General features: G+C 53.8%; 7 protein-coding genes across 7 annotated transcripts; 6 read left to right on the top strand and 1 right to left on the bottom strand.

The window, feature by feature from the left end:
• Positions 1-594: 594 nt before the first annotated feature.
• Positions 595-2,503, bottom strand: MFIFM68171_02535 (Cora-domain-containing protein; the record flags this gene model as incomplete). Its single annotated transcript, XM_071057957.1, has 5 exons — positions 595-1,005; positions 1,067-1,177; positions 1,240-2,044; positions 2,114-2,184; positions 2,402-2,503. 5 exons carry the CDS (start codon positions 2,501-2,503, stop codon positions 595-597), a joined length of 1,500 nt encoding a protein of 499 aa, XP_070914058.1.
• Positions 2,504-5,428: 2,925 nt separating this feature from the next.
• On the top strand, positions 5,429-5,803 carry MFIFM68171_02534 (uncharacterized protein; the record flags this gene model as incomplete). The annotated part of the gene is made up of 1 exon (XM_071057956.1): positions 5,429-5,803. The coding sequence occupies one exon, from the start codon at positions 5,429-5,431 to the stop codon at positions 5,801-5,803; it is 375 nt and encodes a 124-aa protein (XP_070914057.1).
• A 145-nt stretch (positions 5,804-5,948) lies between these two features.
• On the top strand, positions 5,949-6,209 carry MFIFM68171_02533 (uncharacterized protein; the record flags this gene model as incomplete). Its single annotated transcript, XM_071057955.1, has 1 exon — positions 5,949-6,209. The coding sequence occupies one exon, from the start codon at positions 5,949-5,951 to the stop codon at positions 6,207-6,209; it is 261 nt and encodes an 86-aa protein (XP_070914056.1).
• Positions 6,210-6,221: 12 nt separating this feature from the next.
• Positions 6,222-6,633, top strand: MFIFM68171_02532 (uncharacterized protein; the record flags this gene model as incomplete). The annotated part of the gene is made up of 2 exons (XM_071057954.1): positions 6,222-6,437; positions 6,502-6,633. The coding sequence occupies 2 exons, from the start codon at positions 6,222-6,224 to the stop codon at positions 6,631-6,633; spliced, it is 348 nt and encodes a 115-aa protein (XP_070914055.1).
• Positions 6,634-7,340: 707 nt separating this feature from the next.
• On the top strand, positions 7,341-7,695 carry MFIFM68171_02531 (uncharacterized protein; the record flags this gene model as incomplete). Its single annotated transcript, XM_071057953.1, has 2 exons — positions 7,341-7,399; positions 7,464-7,695. The coding sequence occupies 2 exons, from the start codon at positions 7,341-7,343 to the stop codon at positions 7,693-7,695; spliced, it is 291 nt and encodes a 96-aa protein (XP_070914054.1).
• A 5,639-nt stretch (positions 7,696-13,334) lies between these two features.
• Positions 13,335-14,273, top strand: MFIFM68171_02530 (uncharacterized protein; the record flags this gene model as incomplete). Its single annotated transcript, XM_071057952.1, has 1 exon — positions 13,335-14,273. One exon carries the CDS (start codon positions 13,335-13,337, stop codon positions 14,271-14,273), a length of 939 nt encoding a protein of 312 aa, XP_070914053.1.
• Positions 14,274-16,755: 2,482 nt separating this feature from the next.
• On the top strand, positions 16,756-17,438 carry MFIFM68171_02529 (uncharacterized protein; the record flags this gene model as incomplete). Its single annotated transcript, XM_071057951.1, has 2 exons — positions 16,756-17,085; positions 17,145-17,438. 2 exons carry the CDS (start codon positions 16,756-16,758, stop codon positions 17,436-17,438), a joined length of 624 nt encoding a protein of 207 aa, XP_070914052.1.
• Positions 17,439-20,875: the final 3,437 nt, after the last annotated feature.

The following is a 20,875-nucleotide window of genomic DNA, read 5'->3' as shown; positions in this document are numbered from 1 at the left end:
TAAATTCCCCCTAAGAACCAAACCATACACGTCTACTGCCGCAAGTGTGTGCGCCGTGTTCACAGACGCACACGTTCTCAGAAGATCCGGCTCCAGCTTGGGAAGCATTAACGGCAGAGGTGGATTGATAAACTGACGCGGTTGTTGGAAGTCATGCTCAAGGACAAATAACCGCTCGGAAAGAGAGGGAAAGTGATCGGCTTCCCCGGGATCGGAAGTAGTAGCTGCTGACTTACCAAGGTCACTCCCCTGAAGGTCTGGGCTCAATGGTTCCTTTTTTTTTTTTTTTTTTAATGAGGAAACAACAGCATTGAACTTCGATCAACCTCGCTTCCATTGCTGCCGCTGGAAAGCGACAGCGCCTTCTTTACGATAAATATATATCACGATAAGGCAGGTACTCAACCCAAAAAGCCCACTTGATTCTCAAGTGATCATGATGGACAGGTGCCCCCGGTTTTGTCGCAGCCGCTCTGCCCTCACAATGGGTCACCATCTCAATCGTGCCGACCGCGGGAAGCATTCGATTCGAGGCGTCTCATCTCTTTGACTTTTCCGCAACCCCCTCTTCCTGATCTCAAGGAGGCTTGCGTCTTATACAAGACTGTCCTCTGACTTGCGTATTGATCCAAACCATGACCTAGGATTCCAGAACCGGCGGTGAGAAGCATGACTGCTTGGGGACTCTTTCGAGACAGAGCGCGACGTCTCGCTCTTCCCTTCAACAACTGTTGGGGTCTTTGACTCGATGTTGTGTGAGTCCTCTGCTTCATCATTGCTACCAGAAGGGCCGTTGTCTTTATCCTTTCGTTTTGTGTACCAGTATATCAAGGTGACAAGAATGAGAAGCGCCGATGACAGGAAGTACCACCAGAAGTACCCTGAGACAACTGGCAGGTTTTGGTCTCCAGAGGAGCTTTGGTCGCTGTCAGACGGCCCAAGATGATTGAGACGGATATCCTGCCAGTCGTTTTTGAAGTCAAAAACCGGTGTGGCAAATATTGTCTGTGTCACGGTCAGTGTCAATCCCCTCTCTGCTCTTTCCACCTGGTTGACACCGGCTCACCGCCATGGCTGTTATTGGAAGATACAACATCGCGACGAAGCCGATGACAGTGCTCATCCGTGTTTGCTGGCTAGTGTTGTGTGCCTCTTTTCTCGCGAGCTCGGCCATGAACTTTGCAAATCAGCCCACTAGCAACTAACAAACGGTGAAAGAGATCGGAACTCGGCACTCACCACTTCCCTCGCAAAGGTCAGCTCCTCGGAGGCGAAGCGACACTTTCCCATCATGGAATCCAACTCTGTGCAGATCTCTTCAAACCGCTCAATGAAACGCTCGGTTTTCGTAATGAAGTCTTGAACAATTTCCTCCTTCTCCTGCTCCAATCTTGGGATCCGATTTTCCTCCTTCTTGGCTACCGACGCCATGTGCCTGACCATCTTCTTCAGCTCACCTTTGACGGTTCTAGCCTCCTCTTCCAACTTTTTAACTTCACCCCGAAAGAGAGAAATTCGATGACTCCTTCTCCAGTTGAGCCCGCGCGCTTCCTCCGGAACATCGACGCGGTGAAACTTCAAGTCCTCCGTCATAATATCGTCCAGTTTTTTCTCGATCCCCAGTACGAGGCTCTCAACTCTGTCACGCTGAAGCTCAGCGAAAATTCCGGCCATCAGAAACGGGTGATCGCGGACTTCTGGGGACATCTTGAGCAGATCCTCGATCTTCTTCATCTGCATCCCGTTACACCCGTAGATGACTGCCAAGGTCAGCTTTGACTTGGTAAAGTACGTGGACGAGATGGCAATGTTGCTTGGCCACGCGGCAGAGATGACAGCTGTAAACAGCTCTACGGGTTCAATCGTTGACTTGCTAGTGAGACAAGTAGAGTAACTCTTCTTCCTCTGCAGCGCTTTCCGGATGACACTGTGCAGTTTGAATCGTTGGGCAATCTGCTTCCAAATATTTCTCTCGATTGGCAGATACTGCAATCCGCTAGGCACCTCGGGATTGGTTTGCACTGGGAGGACACGAGCAGAGAGTCTGTGATTCAGGTAAGCATTGACTGTTCGCTTCCGGGGGGAAGCCAGCATAGATGGGCACGCAGCTTACAGGATATGATAGCCAGACCGGTCAGTCATCTCACGCCCTTCGCTCTTTGGCGGTGCTTTGAGAGCTTCGGACTGGAAGGCATCAGACTCGCGTCGCGTTGCGTCAGCCCCTAAAAGGGCCTAGATACAGTACTCACCTGAATCCAATTTTGCCATTCGGGATTATTTGCTTTCGTCAGATCCGTGGGAAGCGTCAAGGAGTCGACCCCGGAATTGTAAAGATTCTACAGCGCCACCAGGATGAGCAGCTCTTCACAACGACTTCATGAGCAGCGATCTGCCTACTTACGCTGTGTCGTAGTACTTTGGATGGGAGAGTCGATTCTTCGCATTTGAAGAACGGGAGGTCGTCATCGCTTAGGAACGGGCGTTCAAATGCTGGCCAGTCCATCTTGGTGGTGACTGGAGCCATATAGCCATCTAGGTTGGTTTCTTAAACGGAGAACCGAGGTGCCCGCCCCACGGATGCTTGGGAGTTCCGCCGTCCTTTAACATTCTCGCAGGGCGCTCACATTAAGCGGTCGGCAAGGCTCGCAGCAAGCCGATGAGGGGATTAGATATCATAGTGTGCAGTCTGCATAGAAGCCACCAGTGATATTGATGCTGGTGACACTAACATTGGCTCTCAGCTGCAGTGCATGGGACGGCCATTGGGTGCTGAGGGCGCCCAGAGGTGGGGGATGCAGAGCAGCCGCATACCACAATGCAACAACGGCATGTTTCAACCCGATAATATCGGCTTTCCAATAGCCTCTGGAGGCATCAACCAAAAAGATTGGTCTCCAAACGGGCCGAAACATAAGAGGAGCTGCATCTGTGGCAGATAGGCATGACAGCGGTTGGCGGCCAGGCGCTTCGTGTGAGCGAGAAGATGCAAGCATGCAAGCAGCTTGGTTTTACGACAACGCATCACCCAGGTTCGCAAAATCACTAGCAGGCGTTGCTCCTTTAGGGGCGGAAAGGCGACATTGGGCTTCAAACGACAAGGGCCAAACGAAAGACGTGTAGAGAAAGCATTGGAGCCATGCAGCAGCGAAAAGAAATGGGCCCGTCGAAGAGGCCAAAAAAAAAGGGGGGAGGGTTATTTTCTTAGCACCCGGTGGAAGTTTAAAAGGACCAGAGAGCTCCGGAAAGAAGAGAGACTCTGGGGGCAGTGTTCTCCGAGACCACGCAGGCTACCACTTCGGGTCCGGTCACTGAGAAGACAGAACTCGCCTTGCAGCCTGCATTATAGCCAATCATCCATCACCTCGGCGCCCTCTGGTCCGGCAAAGTGGCGGCCTGTCATTTCCCTCAAAATCTCCGCCACACGGAACGCCCCATGCTGAGCCTTTCTCCTTGGAGTTATTGACCGCTCCGCTCCGCTCCCACTTGAGCGACAATGTGCGAACCCCTGTTCTTGACGCCAAAATTCTAACCTCCGTCTTTCCACCCTTCCCACTTTACTAAGAGGCATTCCCAAGGTCCTGCTTTGGGTTGTTTACGTCGTGGTCAATGGAAGTCCCCAAAGGGTGGTTCGAGTTGCGATTGCCTCCGGAGCCCGACACTCGGGCGGTCCGGGAGCACATCAAAGCAAATTACCCAGGCATGAAGTTCAAGTTCTTGGTAAGAGGGCTCCTTACCCCTCCTCTTTCTTCGATAGTCCATGATACGAAGCGGGCTGACTTTCTGGTAATAGTCACGGGGAGAGGATCGAGAGTTCGTCGTCTCCGAGAAGAAGCTCAACGAAGCAAGTCCCTTTCCTGGGAGCGACATGCAAGCGCTTTCGTTGCTGACTCTTAAGCTTCTAACAGAACGCCATAACAAACGTTGCGAGAGGGCTAAGCCCAACGAACAAAGACTCGACCATGCACGGAGCCGCAACACCGACAAATGCCGTTGCCGCAAGGACAGAAGACCCACTGCAATCCGGGCTCAAGAGACGAGACACAATAATTCAGAAGGTCTTCCGAACAATCACCGGGTCATGGGGGAGGTCATCATGAAATTGGACAGGGAATGGATATTACGGCGTTGGACGAGACCGACCTTGGATGGAGGATACCAGCATTCTTGAGACAAAGGCAGAAAGTGACTGAGCCCTTCATCAGCCGGACAAGTTTTCGACAGGGGATCTTATCGATGGCACACACTACAGGGCCTAGGGTGGGAAGAAGAAGAATACATTTAACGCCTATCTACATAACTACGCTTCAGTTACAGGAGGCGGGGCTGTGACACGCGGGCTGGTTAGGCCAGACAGCACCAGTTGGGGTTAGGAACTTAGGGAAAACCGCTACGGAGAAAACAGAAGAAACTCCCAGCGTAAAAAACCTGCTCTTCCTTTTGAGCCTCATTCTATGCCTTGTTTACTCGGCAGGAGGGGAGGTGTTGCGTGGTAGACTCCACGGCGCGGCGGGGGGGGGGGGGTGCCAGGTGCCTGGTCACATCCAGGTGCCATCGAGGTCGACTCCTGGAGGCGGCGGCACGAGTGGGAGCTGCCAGGGCTCCCTTGGGCCATCTACAGCCATACTGCTGTAGAAGCCTTCATCTTTTTCGGGTCCGAGACGGAAGGTGGGGTGAGAGGCCAGCCACGCGCGCATGGCCGGGGTGTCGACTCTTTTGTGGGGCCTAGGGTGGGAGGCATGCCCGGTGCGCAACGTCATGGGTAGGTAGATTGGCATGGATCTATTTGGAGCATTGTAGGCGTCCGTGGTATTTATAGCGAGGCCAGTTCCACCAAACGGTGAGTCCGAATCGCGACTCGGCCACAATTTTTTTTTTCCCCCCTCAGCGGTTCGAACTGCGCTCTCGCGCGCTCGCTTTGTAGACTTGCCTCTGCCTCTCCACCAATAGAATTCTAGAATAAAGTCTACTATTACAGTTGGAGCCTTGCCTCCTATTCTACGTTATTGTCGTCACTTTAGGGTAGGCGAGGTGGACGTTTAGCAGCCGGGTGAATAAAGATGAAGCACCCCGTTATAGGAGTGTCCTAAGCCAAAGAGGCTAATAGATTGTGAGATTTACCCACTCGTCATTGACATAGAGGACTGGGAGAACGAAAATGGAGACGAGATGGGGGATATAAAATTGGGATTTTATGACTCCCAAGGGGAAGCGGGGCAGAAGGGGAGTGGGGATTAGGTGGTGGCTTTAAACGGTTCCCTCACTGCTGAGTCGTAGAGCATGACCCACTTGTCTAAACTAGGCCTGGCGGTTTCCCTGATCATGTCCTGAGTAGCGCCTGAGTAGCACCTGAGCAAGGTGGCAAGCGGTGGTACGGGGACTGGGGGTTGGTGACGACAACTTTTGCGTAAAACAACAGCGCGAAAGAAGCATGATGGCGCAAAAGGAGCGTAATAGAGCGGAAGGGAGCGTAGGGAAATATAGGGACAGGATCGGCTGCCACGCACCTGAACCTCTTCAGCTCGAGCTCTTCCGCGAAGCCGTCAAAAACGCCACCGCGTATGTGCTCACGGATGGGCCGCTGATTCCGAGGCGGCCCTTCACCCGGGTCGGCCTCCTCGTCGGGAAGTCCACCAAAGCCACCGCGAAGGAGGGTTGGGTGTGCCTCACCTTCGCGATCGGCGAGACCGAGGAGTCGTACTTGGCTCAGCGGCAGTCGTGGCTGCTGCTACACGGGAATCCAGCCGTCGGGGAAGCCAAGCTCTCGTCCGAACTGAACTACTATATGTTCGAGCGTGGTCCATAGTCCCTGCCGGAGGGCTTCCGCACTGGGTCGCCCCTGCACAAGGCCGCGTAGCGCGGCGATGTCGCCGCTGTCGATACCCTCCTGAGCGGGCCAGGCTACGTCGACCCGAGTGCGGTCGACTCCCGCGGCTGGACGCCCATTCGCTATGCATCGACTGCAGGCCACATCACTCATTGGTCAACCGTCTTCACTGGCGGCCGCTGTACGCCGACTCGCCGCAACGCTCACGGGCCGGCCATCCCCGGTGGCGATCGACTTGCCAACCGCCAGTGGCAACGAGACGCCGCTCGTCTTGGCCATCAACAGCGGCTACCGGGATGTCGTGTCCGAACTGGTCGAGGCAGGTGCCGATGTCAACGCCTCCACACCCGGCGGGCCCTCGCCGATGACGACGGCCGTGCGGTAGGGTGACGTCAACATGGTCCGGTTGCTGCGGGCCCCGGGCGGCGATGTATCTCAGCCGGACGAGCTCGGTATGACTCCGCTCGTGTACGCGGTGTTCCTGGAAGGCGACTCGGGGGTGGCGGTGCTGGCCGAGCTGCTCGATGCCGAGGAGAAGGCAGATGTGAACACCATCGGGCCGTCCGGGCTGTGCGCGCTCGACGAGGCGGCGCGGCTCGGAAGATCCGCCGCCGTCAGGATGCTGCTCGCGTACGGGGACTAGGCCGAACCCCGCCCTCGTTACGCCGCCACTCCAGCATGCCATCGAAGGGCAGAGCACGGAGACAGTTCAAGAACTCCTCGAGGCCGGCGTCGACGTCATGCCCGGGGTGCTATTCCGCGACGACTGGACGCCAATGATGTGCGCTGCCAAGGTTGGCGACGTCTAGATCGGACGACTGCTGCTCAAGCACGAGGTTGATCTCTTTGGAGTCGGGGAAACGCAGAATTGGACGGCCGTGGACGTCGCCCGAACGAGAGGCAACGACCTATTTGCCAAGTGGCTTAGAGAAGAAGGCAACAGGGTGGGCCATACGTGGTGAGAGCCCTGGAGGGACAAAGGAAGGGAGCGAGTTGAGGTTCATTGTAGGCGGCGAGTAAGCGGCAGTCTGCAAGTTAGGTTGCGTTTACGCTGTGCCAGGTCGCACCGGTGCATGGCAGCATGTATGACGGCACAACGCAGTTCAGCAACTGCCCACCTAGTTCACTATACGAACTCGCGTAAGCACTATATCTGGTAGTTTTAGGATCTTCTGTCAGCATCTTGACAGGCTCGCTGTCTGTCAGATCAACCGACTCGGCAATCTCCGTGCGCACCTCAGACGACGGGATATAACTTCACAACGTTGGGGAGGGTCTTAAGACCTAAGCCGACAAGTTATAACGATAATACTATTCTCAGCCTTTGCACTTCAAAGTCTTATCTCTTCCGCCCCTCCGGTCGGGCAGCACTATCTATTCCCAAGCAAGTCTTCCGGAAGTTCCAGGAGGTGTGGAAGCTCGAAGACCTATGAAACCCCCATACGTGCACAATCGAAGGACTCTTGCCAACAAGGGAGTCCTCGCAGGTACGTAACTCTCCTAGCAACAGGCGAGCATGCCTCCTCCTGAACTCGCTAACTCCTGCGCCATGGTCTTCAACTGCGTGTCGATGAGGTGCGGACCGTGGCCTATGAGCTGTACCACCACCTGAGCGACAAGGACCCCGCCTTCGACGAAGGTCACCCTGCCCTCGGTGCCAGACGGGCGCCTCGACCTTCGCTTCTTCGCCGCGGCCTCTTACCGTAGCGGCCCACCACAACACCATCGACGACTTGAAGGCGATCCTGAGGCTCGAGCCGGGCAACCAAACGTCGGCCGGCCGAGAAATCTCATATCCCGCCCGGCGCCGCCCCAGCCTGGACGTTTATCCGGTCATTGAGGATCTGAGCGCGGACGATACGGCGGCGTAGCTTCTGCCAGACGGGTCTGGCCATCATCATTGGGCACGCGGCGCGGTGACAGGTGCTGTCTTGACGGCGGGGAACGGCTTGTCCGGGACCATCCACGAGCGCCTGAGGGCGTTCGGTGTGAGCAAGGTGGGCAGGACGGAGGGGTCCAGAGGGGGACGGAGCAATAATACCAAAGGGTTCCGAGCTCGAGAAGCGCGAGCACGCATCGTCGAAGAGCCTGAGGGTCGCACGTAGGGCGGTCCGCCGCCCGCGAGGATGCGGAGGCGGATCGCCATGCTCCTGTCGCGGGTGGAGCAGATGCGAAGCAGGGCGCATAGCCAGACCGGTTGCGTAAGGTAAGTTGATCGTTTCTGTCCGAGTCGGTTTCTGTTACGCGACGGCCACTGACATCTCAGGACCTGACGCCGACCAGCTTCACGCAAAGCGACTCTGAATACACGGCGGCAATAGCAATGGGCGAGAAGACCGTCTCAATCCACGGCATCGTCTGTTTGCCGGCTGCGTTTCTGGCTACGCTATTTAGCGTGGATTTGTTTCGCCAGGGCAGTAATTCGCTAAGGGAGAATGATTGTCGAGATCGACGGCGCAGCCAAGCATGCAAGTCTACTGGGCGGTAACGCTGAATGTGCCGCCGACATTAGCGTGTAACGTTCCCTATACGGGTTTCTCTGGATCTCTGGTCTAGGAGACAAGTCTTTGACGACCTGACTAAGCAGGCCATCGTTCCCTGAAAAAGACATGAGAACCAGATGAACCCACGAGCCAAAGTCGGCACTTGACCGATACTGTTTCAGAAGAGAGACCCAAACGACCAGTAATCGGTTCAATTGTGCTCTATCGCGCCGAGACTTCCAACAGCAGCGCCACGGATGCTACAACCAGCATCATCGGTCTTGTTGCTAGGGAAATGATACGAAGAGCACGGAGCAAAGGGGCTAGGTAGCTGTCGCTTGGTAGTAACCACCGAACAACTGTTTCCGATGCCCCCTCACCCTTGCTGCAACTCCCAGCCCCAGACTGCACCTGTGCTTATCCCAACCCAACTTATGCGCATCGCGCGAAACCAGTGTGCACAAAGACGTTCTAGGCGCAGTAAGCATGCAAGAGTTTTCGGACTTGGCGCATAAAGTCCCCGCGGAAAGAACCGTAAGAGGTCCAAACGATTATTTTTGGCTGATGGCAGCCGCTGAGCTACGGTAACACAAGGCATTTACCATCCTGGGGGGAGCCGGGATTGGGGGGGTTGGGGGGGAGGGGCGGGAGAAAGGGGTTTGATATTCCATCGATGATGGCGTTGATCCGCTGTGACCTGCCCCCATAAATCTGTTTGCTTGACCCGCTCGTATGTTAGCTGAGCCCTTTCAATATTATCCGTAAACCTCATCAACTCCTTAAATCTCCAAGGGAATCAAGCGTCATTAGTACATCATGTCGAAAATGGTGCCGCCTGGTCGTGAAGTCTCTCCAGTATCTGGGGGACATTGGTCCCAGAGCCCGCCTGCTCCGGCTACGCCTGAACTTGGGGCAGACCCAAGTCCCGCCTTGTCCACGACCAGCCAGAAAGATTGCTGGGACGACATCCCATCCCGCGGTAAGCATCTTATCGAATGGATAAGCTGAAAGCGTGCTCACTCGACTGTCGAAGCAGAAGCCGACATAGACCCCGAGAACCAGTCCGCCCGGCCGACGATCGATATTAGTGACGCATCCGAGGATGAATACCCGAGCATCTTCGCATTCCGAGGGCCCCCAATGATCCATCCATCAACCGCGCACTCCTGGCCCACGCCAGCCGGTGAAGAGAACGCCATAGGCGTGGGCAAGTCAGACAACACCTTCGCCTCCGTCCTGACACGCTCAGGTACAAGCGCAGCAGCGGAGCCTCGCACTTCGGTGACGTCGAGTAGACGTCCAAGGGAGCCCGGCAGCCTGCGGAGGCCCGGATACCAGGGGGCCGGGCAACGACACTATTGTCTCCTCAGGTGATCAGAGAAAGCGACACTGACGATAGCGACGGGATGTCGGACATCACCAGCGATACCGAAACATCGCTTATCGAGGCACTCGAGGCCTTGGCGAGTCCGTTCAGCCCTCGGCTCCATTCCGTCCTGATATCTATACAGGAGGAAATCGTCCGTCGCATCAGACTGAAACTCCAGTCTATGATAACAACCCATCCGTATGGGACGCGGCAATATCCCGCAGAACCATCCTACGGCTCCGGGTCCTCAATTTCGGGTTTCCAGCAGGGGCATCGGAGTTCTGCCCATCACCCCGGCACGTCTCGCAACTCTCGGCAACAGCCAGTTGATGAGGACGATTACTATAATTCCGGTACGGACGACGGCGATGACGAAGAGAGGAACATGCATGGATCAATATCAAGTCTGGGAGGCCGGCCCAGAGGAAGATTTGCTTGTCCTTTCCTCAAGAGATATCCGGAGAAATATCCGGAGAGCAGGAGTCTGACTGTGGCATGCCGTGGGACGGATGACTTGGGCTGGGGCTCTGTGCATCGGGTGAAGTGAGTTCAAGCTGGCCCCAACGACCGCATTGGGACTGATAATGACACCAATTCAAGGGAGCATATTTTCCGAAAACACCAAAGGACGGGCTCCGCTTGCCCCAGATGTCGGGTAGTGTTCAAAACAGACACGCAGCTTGGACTCCACCTGCGAGGGCCAACGCGCTGTGAGTTGAACGAAATATCGGATGAAGACGAGGTCCTCTTCATCAGCCAAGAGCAGATGCGGAAGTTTAAGCGGCGCCCTCGGGGAACAGAGGAAGAGCGCTGGAATGGTGTATTTCGCGTATTATTCCCCGATCTTCCTGAGAATCAGATTTCCTCGCCGTGTAAGTTCAAACTCCGAAACATGACCATTTCCGGCTGCTGATGACTGGGGAAACCAGATCATGAAGCCGCTACCAGCCTCTCGTCGCCCGCTCTGGCCGCCTTTTACAGGTTCAGGGGGCGTCTTCTCCGAGACCTACCACACCGCATATTCCATAATGTGAGAACTGATCTTCCATGGGTGATCAGCAACGACATCGACCGGTACATAACGGTGGCATGCCGGAAGGCGATCAATAAGGTTTCGCAGAGTTCATGTCTCCTCTACATTCCAACCCCCAGAGCTTGCATCTGACTCCCACTTGGGGGGGGTTAACCTCGACTGCGGAGATCCGGCCACTAGGGTTCAGTTCGGGGATGGCGTTGCGAGACTCTGGGGGTTTTCCAGGGCCTTCTCCTCAGCCGTGGCGTGCTACTGCCCCGGCCCAATCGGCCGCTTCCAGCTTTGCCATGGACGTCAACCCGGCCCAAAGCTCCCCCGCTCTGGCTTCAAATTCCTGGGACCATGATCCCCATCACACGACACTCTACCCCCCCTTGCTGGGGTTCCAAGCACCCGGCGCCTCGGGCAATGACATCGATGCAGGTACCCAGATGCTCAACATGTCGGAGTCAAACGGTCAGGATGCGTGGTGGATCGGGAATCAATTTTAGGGGGGTTAGTCAGGTGATCAATGAATGTTCATTCCCGGCTTTGCTATCTAGGTATTCTGTAGGCTCGCCATGAGTTCTTTCCGAATTCTCGCCATTCAAGAAGGCTTTCTGCCATCATTTGAGGTTTTCTCGAAAGTGTACGAGACGCATCGTGAGATTCATGTTGCGTTAAGGGCGGCTTCAATTGCCTTGTATACCCGAGGCTACAGTGCAGTGTCACCCGACTCCCTCGATTGCTCTCTGGCTCCCTCTCCTAATTACCTTCCTCAACTGTACGGCCGGCCCTAGCTATCTGAGGACGCCCTGCTGTAAGTGTGGGAAGTGCTGGAGGTTCGTGGCAGGCGGCGACAGCCGCGTGCGGCGTGGGCCTGAGTCCCTGCGATGGCGGTCCATTGGCAGTATGGCATTGTCACGCTGGTATGCCACAGCGCTATCCACAAGGTGGCCATCTGCGATTGCGGGTAAGCAACTGCGGTGGAAGATATTGCGCGACGCGCGATACACCTCTCAGAGCAAAAGGGGAGTTGATGGTCGCGCCCAGAACCGTAGCAAAGAAGGTAGATAGATATCTTTGCTTCTCTGCATCATCTCCGACTGGAGGGTGATGAGGGGTTTCTCTACTTCACTCAGGTTTAGCCCTGACTCTCTACCGCAATGCGTTTGTGTCCCTCTGGGCCCATAACTGTCACGCCGGGATACCTAAACGGCGCTATTCACAAACGCGAACGTCCACAATTACGGGTAAGCAACTGCAGAACTTTGCAGAAGGTAGATATCGCGCGACGCGCAACAGGCATGGTACGAGGTCTGACGTGGTGGCGGCTGGGTATGATCCCATTACCTCGACCATTTGGGATTCGCCCGAGGGGCCCAGACACCACACAGCAGTAGCTTCCGGACTATGGCCCGCTGACTTTGCTGTTCTTCCCAGGAGGGAGGGAGGTGGGGAGCAGACCGGCCATTAGCTACCAGCCAGTGCAGCCAGAAAAAACAAAACAGAAAAAGAAAAAAAAAAAAAAAAAAAACGGATGGTGCCGTCCATGGCCCATCTGGAAACCTCCACCCCGAGCAAACACTCACTCCAGCTCCATCCAATCACACAACCTAACCACGCAGCGGGAAGTCGCAGCAGGCGCGCGCGGTGCGTGCCTTGTGATACGTGGGCGTTTTCCAGGTCCCGCTGATTGCACCTATTGGGGCGAACCAAAACTCTGGTCCAGGCCACCTGTTACTGAACCCAATTTATTCTTTGGTTTCACGACTCTCCAAAAAAACTGCGGGGAATGCGAGCGCCGTCGCCAGCCTCCCGTATTAGGATTAGAGTTAGTTAGGCTTAGACTCAGGGTTAGGGCTTTGGGTTAAGGTCAAGATTAGGGTGCCTATACAGATTTCAACGTTTATTTTGGATTGATTTTGCAGTGCAGTTCTGCAACTTCAAGATAGAGAAGCTAGTGTAGAAGATCCGGGGGTCTTACGGTGGCTTGTGGGACGTGGCTTTCTGGCCTTTGTCAGCGAACCACCGGATCGGGAAGGTGCACAAAATTGGGTAGTGAAACCACACTCCCGGTAGCGAGCCCCGCCGGCCGCCGCCAAATTTGTGGGAACCACTGGTTGTGCTGAAAATCCAGTGATTGTAGCTTCGAGGTAATGAAGTAAACAACCGAGTGCAATCGCGGTCTCGGCCGAGAACCTCCAGAAGGTAGAAATTTTCGCCCGTCCTTTCGGGTCGGGCTTCATTACCCTCCGTCTGGTCATGCTCTCTTGAGTCTTGACTCTCTTCGTGGACAATTCTTGCGACAGAACTGCCGGATTTGAGTAATTTGGATCGTGGAGCGATTGTCAGCGCAACAAGGTCCATCATCTAAGTTGCTAAGCGTTTCAGCTGAACATTTGTCAAGCAAAGCCCACCCTTCACTTATCAGTGGTGTCCGTCTTGTGGTGGACAACGTGGTCGTGGAGAAGTGAGGCGTGGCTCGGGTGCTCGCGCAGACGTTTTACATACTTTTTGGGGCCGAGCCGGCCAACGCCCGACATCATTCGGACCGTGATCCGACGGCGGCAATCCGCTTCCAAATGATCCGATCGTCCTCGTTGGAGCGTCCCCCCATTCTCCCCGCTACACTGGCTGGTCCCGATGCCCGCGGCGAGCCTGATTGCGCGAGGCGATCTCGGTGGCCCCCCCAACCCCAGGCCATCCAAGGACGGACCAGAGCCAGGGATTTTTCGCTGCTGCATAGAGCATGCCGCGGAAACTGATCACATCTTCTCTGCGCGTGCCGGATTCGGGGACCCAAATCACGGAAGGCCATCGTGCCTTCTTCGATGGAAGCCGGGATCAGTCGTCACATTCGCCGTCTCCAGAAACACCTTCCCAGAGAAATTTCTCTCCGTCTTCGAGCGTGCACTCACCGTGGCCATAGACGACTGGAACAACAGAAATATCGGAGTGCGGTTCAAGCGCGTCGCCAATAATGAGCGCGCCGTCTTCAAGATCAAGTACGACCGTACGCTCCACGGCCCCGTCTACGCCAAAGCGTTCTTCCCCAACTTCGAGAAACGCACATTACGAGTATCCAATGCCGCTCTGAGCGCGACATCTCACGGCTTCTTGTCCAACATCTTGCGTCACGAGCTCGGTCATGTCTTGGGCCTGCGCCACGAGGACGCCGGCACCAAGGAGAAGAGGTATCCGTCGGTTGAGTTGACGCCCCCGAACACGCGCTCCATCATGATAAGCCAGTTTTCCCCGGAAATCAATGTCAGGATTCAGGAATCGGATGTGGCAGCGCTTAGGCAGCTGTACACGCTGGCAGAGAGCAGCATGTTCCGTGACTCGGAATTCGAGGTCGTATCGGTCGACTCCGCTGTGGCGGGGCAAGCGAGATCCACATATCCGGACAAGGTTTTCCGAAGGGGGGCTGACTCCGTGAGCGCCGGGACCGAGGCTGCCCATGGGCACAACACAATCAACATCAGCTGGTTCGCAATCAACCTTACCTGGTTCGCCGTTTCAGTTTCCTTTGGCTTTATTCTCGCTAGGACTTGGGCGGTCGGTGCGACTCACTCCTCATGAAAACAGTTGAGGACGATGATCTGATTCTGTGGGTGCCCGTCGGGCATCGTGGCGGTGGGAATGGGAGCGATGGAAAACGACGAGGTTCTGGGCGGTGTGCTGGACGACGAGGGGCTGAGATGCTGATCGATGGAAGGAATGGATATCGTCGTGGTGGTTCGACGGTGGAATCAAGGAATGAAATGGCGCTCGATGGAGCGGGCTATTTCAAAATAACGGGTAACGATGGATAATACCTCAAGAGCGCCATTCTCAACTCGGCGTTGGTGGGTAAGGGAAAAATCCGGATCTAGTTCAATAACATTAGCATAACTGGGAGGGTTTCGTCATACTCAACGCGGCTTTTTTTTTTTTTTTTTTTTTTTTTTTTTTTTTTTTGCGGTCATCCAACATCATTCACGCGTCAAAGAGGAAAGGAATCGACCAAGGGAACCATGACTGCGTACTTTAATGAATCGGGAAGATTGGGTTTGTTTGTACTTGGAAAGAGGCCTCTAGAGGCTTCGTTCATTGGAGGTTGATTCGTTTGTCAGGATACCTCAAAATTAGATAGACATCTCACAGGCTCCACAAGGAGTCTTCTCGCACCAAGAGGAAAGAAGAAAAGGAGGAATTTTTTTTTCTATTTTTTTTTCTTTGCACAGCAAGTCTGAGCATAAGAAGATGGATCCTGATGATTGTTCCTGGGGAATCAAGGCCAACTAGAGGAAAACACATACTATATACTATATAATTATATCTATATGTCAATATGTCACGCGAGCAGGAGCTCGGCGGAGGTTGTAGGAAGTGCGTAGAAAGGTTGAAGTCTCTAAGGATCTATCTACTGCAGTAGGAAACTGAAAGACTGATTTAAATATAAAGGAAAATAGCCTAGGAGCTTATATAATAATCTACTGAGCTCGGTAGTCAAGAGCCGAGCTCCATAAGTACGATCTCCAGTGCGACAGGAAGAAACCTATCCTAGCGTATTCTTCGGGCAGACTTTGTGACGTAATAGCCACAATATGCCACCTACCGGGCAGACCGCTGCAGAAGCTATATCTCTATGATCCCGCAGCTCATATCGCGCCGAGCACCTAGCGCCCAAGGATATAGAGCGCTAGAGCCCCCATGATATATATTAATGTTGATCTCTAAAGCTCTCGCTAATTACAACAGAGACGGGAAAGAGCTGGAAGTGAGAGCCGCTAGATGGAATAGGACAATGATATCTTAGATCCCTGAAGGTATCAAGAACCTGCGAATCATGAACGTCTTTTGTATACGGAGTAGAATGTAGTTGATGCTACTGCAAGGCAGATACTTGCTCATGTTAACCCATTGGATAAGTAAAATCATGGCGTAAGCATCGTGGACTATTGACTATAGCGTGAATTTGAAGCAAGGTTATTAGAAGCTATAGGCTTTCTGAGTCGGATACTCAACTATTATCAGGAGACTCGTTGTACAATAAAGACGTTCCATAGGACATCGGAGTTGCTCTTATCTTCGATCTCAGTCCTAGGAATTTAGAGAAAAGTACAGTGGCCGTCCTTGGCTAATTGCAAATACACCTCTTGGCGTCGATATAGTTCGATCCTCATATTCCCCTCGGAGAGTTTGACCGGAGGCCGTATTTGTTGGGGTCCTAACCCTCTCTCTTTAAACAAAGCGTTCAACTTCCGGACCAATTCGCGGGCCCGAAGAAATTGTGAAATAGCGAGATACAGTACAAGTCCGGGGGCTATAACACCGATGAAAACCCATTTGCTTTTGGCGAGTAAGGTGTACGAAAAGCCGCATTTGGCCGGGACGTTGAGATGCAGCGCAGGGTAGATGCAGGCAACGAGGGTGATGATACAGCTGTAGAGAATGTCGGTGGTGCTGCGGGGCTCTAGGCTTGGCATGAAGCTCGGTGCCATGATAGAGATTGAGAAGGTATGAAGGTGGGAAGATGGGGCAACTGCCCGGGGCGCACGGCGGGCTGAAAATCAGGGTGCTTGATGGTACATGATGCCTGAGGCGTGATTGCAGCTTCAGGCAAAAAACGGCCCGCGGCAGTCGAGGGAGTGATGCACGAACGAAATGTGTGGAAGGGAAGTAAAGTAGTGACTGCAATGTGCTCCTTTGTTTTGGTGGCTTGGCCAATGATGCAGTGAGGCCTACGGCTGTAGGCCCCCGTGGCCTGCAGCAAACATGGTTTTCACTCAACTACCTGCCGTCCTCCAAGCTCCTTTGTTCTGGTGGATTGGTCCTAATGAATTGGTCGATGATGTAGTGAGGCCTACCGGTCGGTCACATTGGCTGGCATCCTACTGTGCAATCTGCGAGATTTCCCGGGGTCAGAGAGGATTAAATCACAGCCTTTCATTGGCAGCTCATTCGGCGATGGCGTCCAGCTGGCGAGGATATAATCTGCAGTGGTGGCCGTCGATCGGACTACCTTCGTATCACCTCAAGTCCTGTGTGCTAAGGTTAGCCCATCATTCAGCCTGCTATCATGGACAACGAGGTAGGAACATGGTCCTTCGACGCCTGGACCGAGTCGCATGAATGTGCTGTTTGCATCGAGACAAAGGAGAGAACGGCGTTTCCCGACGCTCCTCTTACCAGCACATGCAAACACCGCCCGTCGACATGCCTGGATTGTGTAAGATCCGGCATCCGCTGTGATCTCGACACCAAGCTGCGGTCAGAAGTGGCATGTCCGGAATGCGAAAGTTGGCTCACCCCCGACGTTGTGCAGAGATATTCCGACAGTGAATCGTGGCGGAAATACAACGAATTTTCCCTACGCAAGGCTCTTGAGGCGGACAAGAACTTTGTATGGGCAGGTCTCCCTACACCCTTCAATAGTTTAGCAGACATGCTGACGTTGGCTGCGTTTAGTGTGCCGGAGGTTGTGGCAACGGACAAATCCACGACGGTGGCCATGAGCAGCCCATTGTCAAGTGCAGCTCCTGCGGTAGCCGGACGTGCTTCCAGCACAAGGTGCCCTGGCATACAGGGCTGAGCTGCGACGACTGGGACCATTTACAAATCAGTCCCAGCCAAAACCTTGCCAAGACCGATCTCCGCATTCAGAGTTATCTAGACCTCAAGGCGAGCGAGGAAACAATCAAGCAGATCTCGAAGCCCTGTCCTGGCTGCGGCAGGAGCATCGAGAAGAATGGAGGCTGGTGAGTTCCCATGACTTGGGCGGCTAATTGTTGCTAACCGATGTTCTTAGCTCTCACATGACATGTAAGCGGTTTTCATATCGACATCCTTGTGTGCTATCTGTGCCATGTTACGTGCCTGACGTCCTGACAGGCTCCGGCTGCGCTCATGAGTTCTGCTGGCTCTGCGGGGGCCCTTGGAGTAAACACACAACATGCGCGGGCGGCTACTATTTGCCGATCTCCTAGCATGCATTATATCGTCTCGTTTTTGACAACTTTCCTTTTGCTGAAACTTGAGAATAGGTATCAAGTGTCGGTACCAGTTCTGTTGGGAATGCTTGGCAGATTACCAGGAGATTGTCAGGAGCGACAATACTGCTCATAGCGCCGAGTGCCGGTTCCACACGGATAATCTCGTCTGATTGCAGCAAGTTTGGTTGAAGTTACTTGTTCAGGGAGCTCTAGCAGGAATTGGTCACGTCGTATTTAGGAAATGAGACCACGAACTTCCAACGATGCCAACACGAGAGTGATAGGCGGGATGCAGCTTCCTGACAGAACCCCGGAGAAAAGAGTGATAGTCCAAAAATGCATTGGGACAGCTTATTGGTTGGGGAACCTGGTAACGGTCAGGCCAGTTTGGGCTTTTCCATCCGCCAAGTCATTTGGTTCAGTAGCTTCACTAGTGCCTAGGATCATCATTCGGAAAATGACATACACACACACACACACAAAAAAAAGGACCGTTCTGCCCGTTTACACCGTATGTAGTCAAGTTGACCATGCGGAATTCTCCGCCACCAGTACCGATTCTGGGGAACCAGGAGGGTGATGTAAGTACGCATAAACGGAACGCTTTCTCAAGGCCTAGTGCCGCAAGAAATCGTTGTTACCTACGACGGCGTCTCAAGCCAGAAGAAAATCCGATCAAAGATGCTCCGAAGCCTCGGCTACCGCAACTTCTAGCCTCCTTATTGAAAGAGGGAGTTCGGTTGAGGAAGGGCTCTAGGTGTAACTGCTCCACCACGTCGGCTACTCGGAGACGTTTTCGTGGCCGGCCACGCTCAGGGTCGCTTTCCTCGTCTTCGTTGCTGCCCTCCAAATCCAAACAGCTACATCCCACTCCTACGCTCGGCTCATGTTCAGGGTAGTCGCAACAGTTACTATCGTCGTCTTGAGCCACCGTCCCATTCTCATTATCATTCTCATCGCCCTCAGTCCTCGGCCTTTTGCTTAAAGAGGCTCTCGCTGGTTGGCTGGAATTCCTTGCTCAGTGGCCGGAGTTGTAAAAAGGGTGCAATGATGGAAGGTTGAGTTAATGTGCCCTGCTCTGCGCTTGACGAGTTCGTCATGATGTTTTGAATTGTGAAGTTTAGCTTTTGGAGCAGGGCGGGGAATCCCTCGTCTCCATTAAGTGGCCAGGGCCAGGCCAAGGTGGGTTACATTGCAGTGGCATGCAGCAAGGGACCCACAAATCAGCGATGGTGCACGGCCGGTGGAGAGCTTAATAGCACCTGCAGTTCACAAATGACAGCGTGCTCACGTTTGGGCTAATGCGCTGTCCGTCGCCAATCAAGTCATGATCACCTCTAGGATGCAGTGTGAAGACCGCATTTGCGATTTTATCAGCCCCAATTTACACGTAGCCAAATCATTCCGCAGCCGACTCTTCGTGCAACGGCGCAGCGCGAACTGCCTGATGGTCTGCGTATGGATCAATGGCGAATGAGGGGTTAATACCTTATGCATCCACTTAAACGTTGCCCCGCATGTCCGGGAAGCGTAGCCGGCCCCAACGAAGGGACCTGCTGCCTGCGAAGGATTCTCATGGCACCAGATCAAAGGTCAAGCGTTTCTTGGCACTGCGGCTCTCCCGACCCGTTGTGTCGGCCGCCTGAAGTCTGGTACATAATTCAGACCTCTGTAACACCTGCAGGTTCATCGCCATGAGAGGTGAAGTTGGCAAGTCGCAACGGACTCGTCACCCCTGTCTGAAATCTTGCAAGCTCTCGGAAGAGAAGTTCCTGGACACCGCTGCTGCAGGTGAAAGCATAGGTATGCATGTCGGCAGTGCGCTCGTTTATCTAGGAAGAAGAGATGTACTGACTTGCAGGTGAAGAACTTCCACCGAGCCACAGCAAGCAGTCTCCAGTAGGGAGAGACCTGACACAAGAGACGACGGCGCATACACGACAGCCCGGCGCGATATCCGATATCCGGTCTTCACCAGCACAGAGAGTGCGATCAATGCAACCGGATTTGCAACGATCTAGAGTTGAGGACTGGAAAGCGGACTGGACAGCGCAGGTATGACACTGTTCGCTCACACGATTCACCAACTATTAGAAGAACCGGTGCAGCCGATCCGACAGGTGCCAACGCACAAGCATCCCTAGCATCGAGACACCTCCCTTGGTCAGCCCAAGGTGGACGGGCAAGAGCAAGCCCCTCCAGCCAAACGACTGCGGAAACGGCAGATCGACAGCAACGACGACAACAACGAACCCGAGTTAGAGAGGGCACAATTAACACGGAAGAATTTGGGCCGCTTCAACAAGATTGGCAGGAGGAAGGCATCTAATAAGGCGACTACGCACCCCGACTCTACAGACGAGTCAACATCAACAAAGACCATCTCAACGACATCTGGTTTTGCCGACCAGACCCGAAACAATGGTATCCTTCCCCCACGTTTATCCAAGCCGCCTAAGAACCTTAAGGTTGTCCACAAACGATACGCCAGATCCCGTGCCACCACCTCCACTACAGAACTAGAGTACAAACGGTATATCAAAGAGGTCGAGGGTGCTAGTAATAAAGTGACCCTAGTCTTCGAAGTCGGGGGAAAGTTGCTTAAGGAATACGACAACGATGGTTATAAAAGAATCTTCAACCAAGCGTTGACAGGTTTCCCAAAAGATGTTAGCTTCAACAACGGCCTATCTGCTCCGCAACCCGACTTTATTGAGGGACTTGACAAGGAAGAGTACCGGCTATTCCCAGTCGAGGATCACATCAAAGGAGCTGTTTTATATAAGGATAACCCTTTTCCTTTGCATTACCGTATTTGGCCGGGGATTGGAAGGGACCTGGAAAGAACATAGACGAAGCGACGCTGCAGAGCGGTTATAACGGAGCCGCTCTTGAGTATACGAGAAACCAAGCTCTTTCCTATCTCGGCGAACCTGCCCCCCTAGCTATACTGAGGTTACGACGTTCACCACGGACAGTATCAATCTCAATTTCTGCATACATTTTACCGCGCTATCGGAGGACAGTACACTTGAATATCACCAGTATTAGTATGCGTCTATAAATATCAAGGATACTTACTAAGGGCATAAAGATAGCCGAAGAGACATTAGGAATGGACAAGACTACGTTAAGGTCCAGTCGTACGCTCTGAATGGCCAGCTAAAAGGATACTGGAAGCAGCGTTGCGGCAGCCTCCAACCTATT

The sequence above is a fragment of the Madurella fahalii genome (genome assembly GCF_045866475.1).
Source record: "Madurella fahalii IFM 68171 DNA, scaffold_1, whole genome shotgun sequence".
Lineage (NCBI taxonomy): Eukaryota > Fungi > Ascomycota > Sordariomycetes > Sordariales > Madurella > Madurella fahalii.
This window is presented reverse-complemented; position numbering and strand designations above follow the sequence as displayed.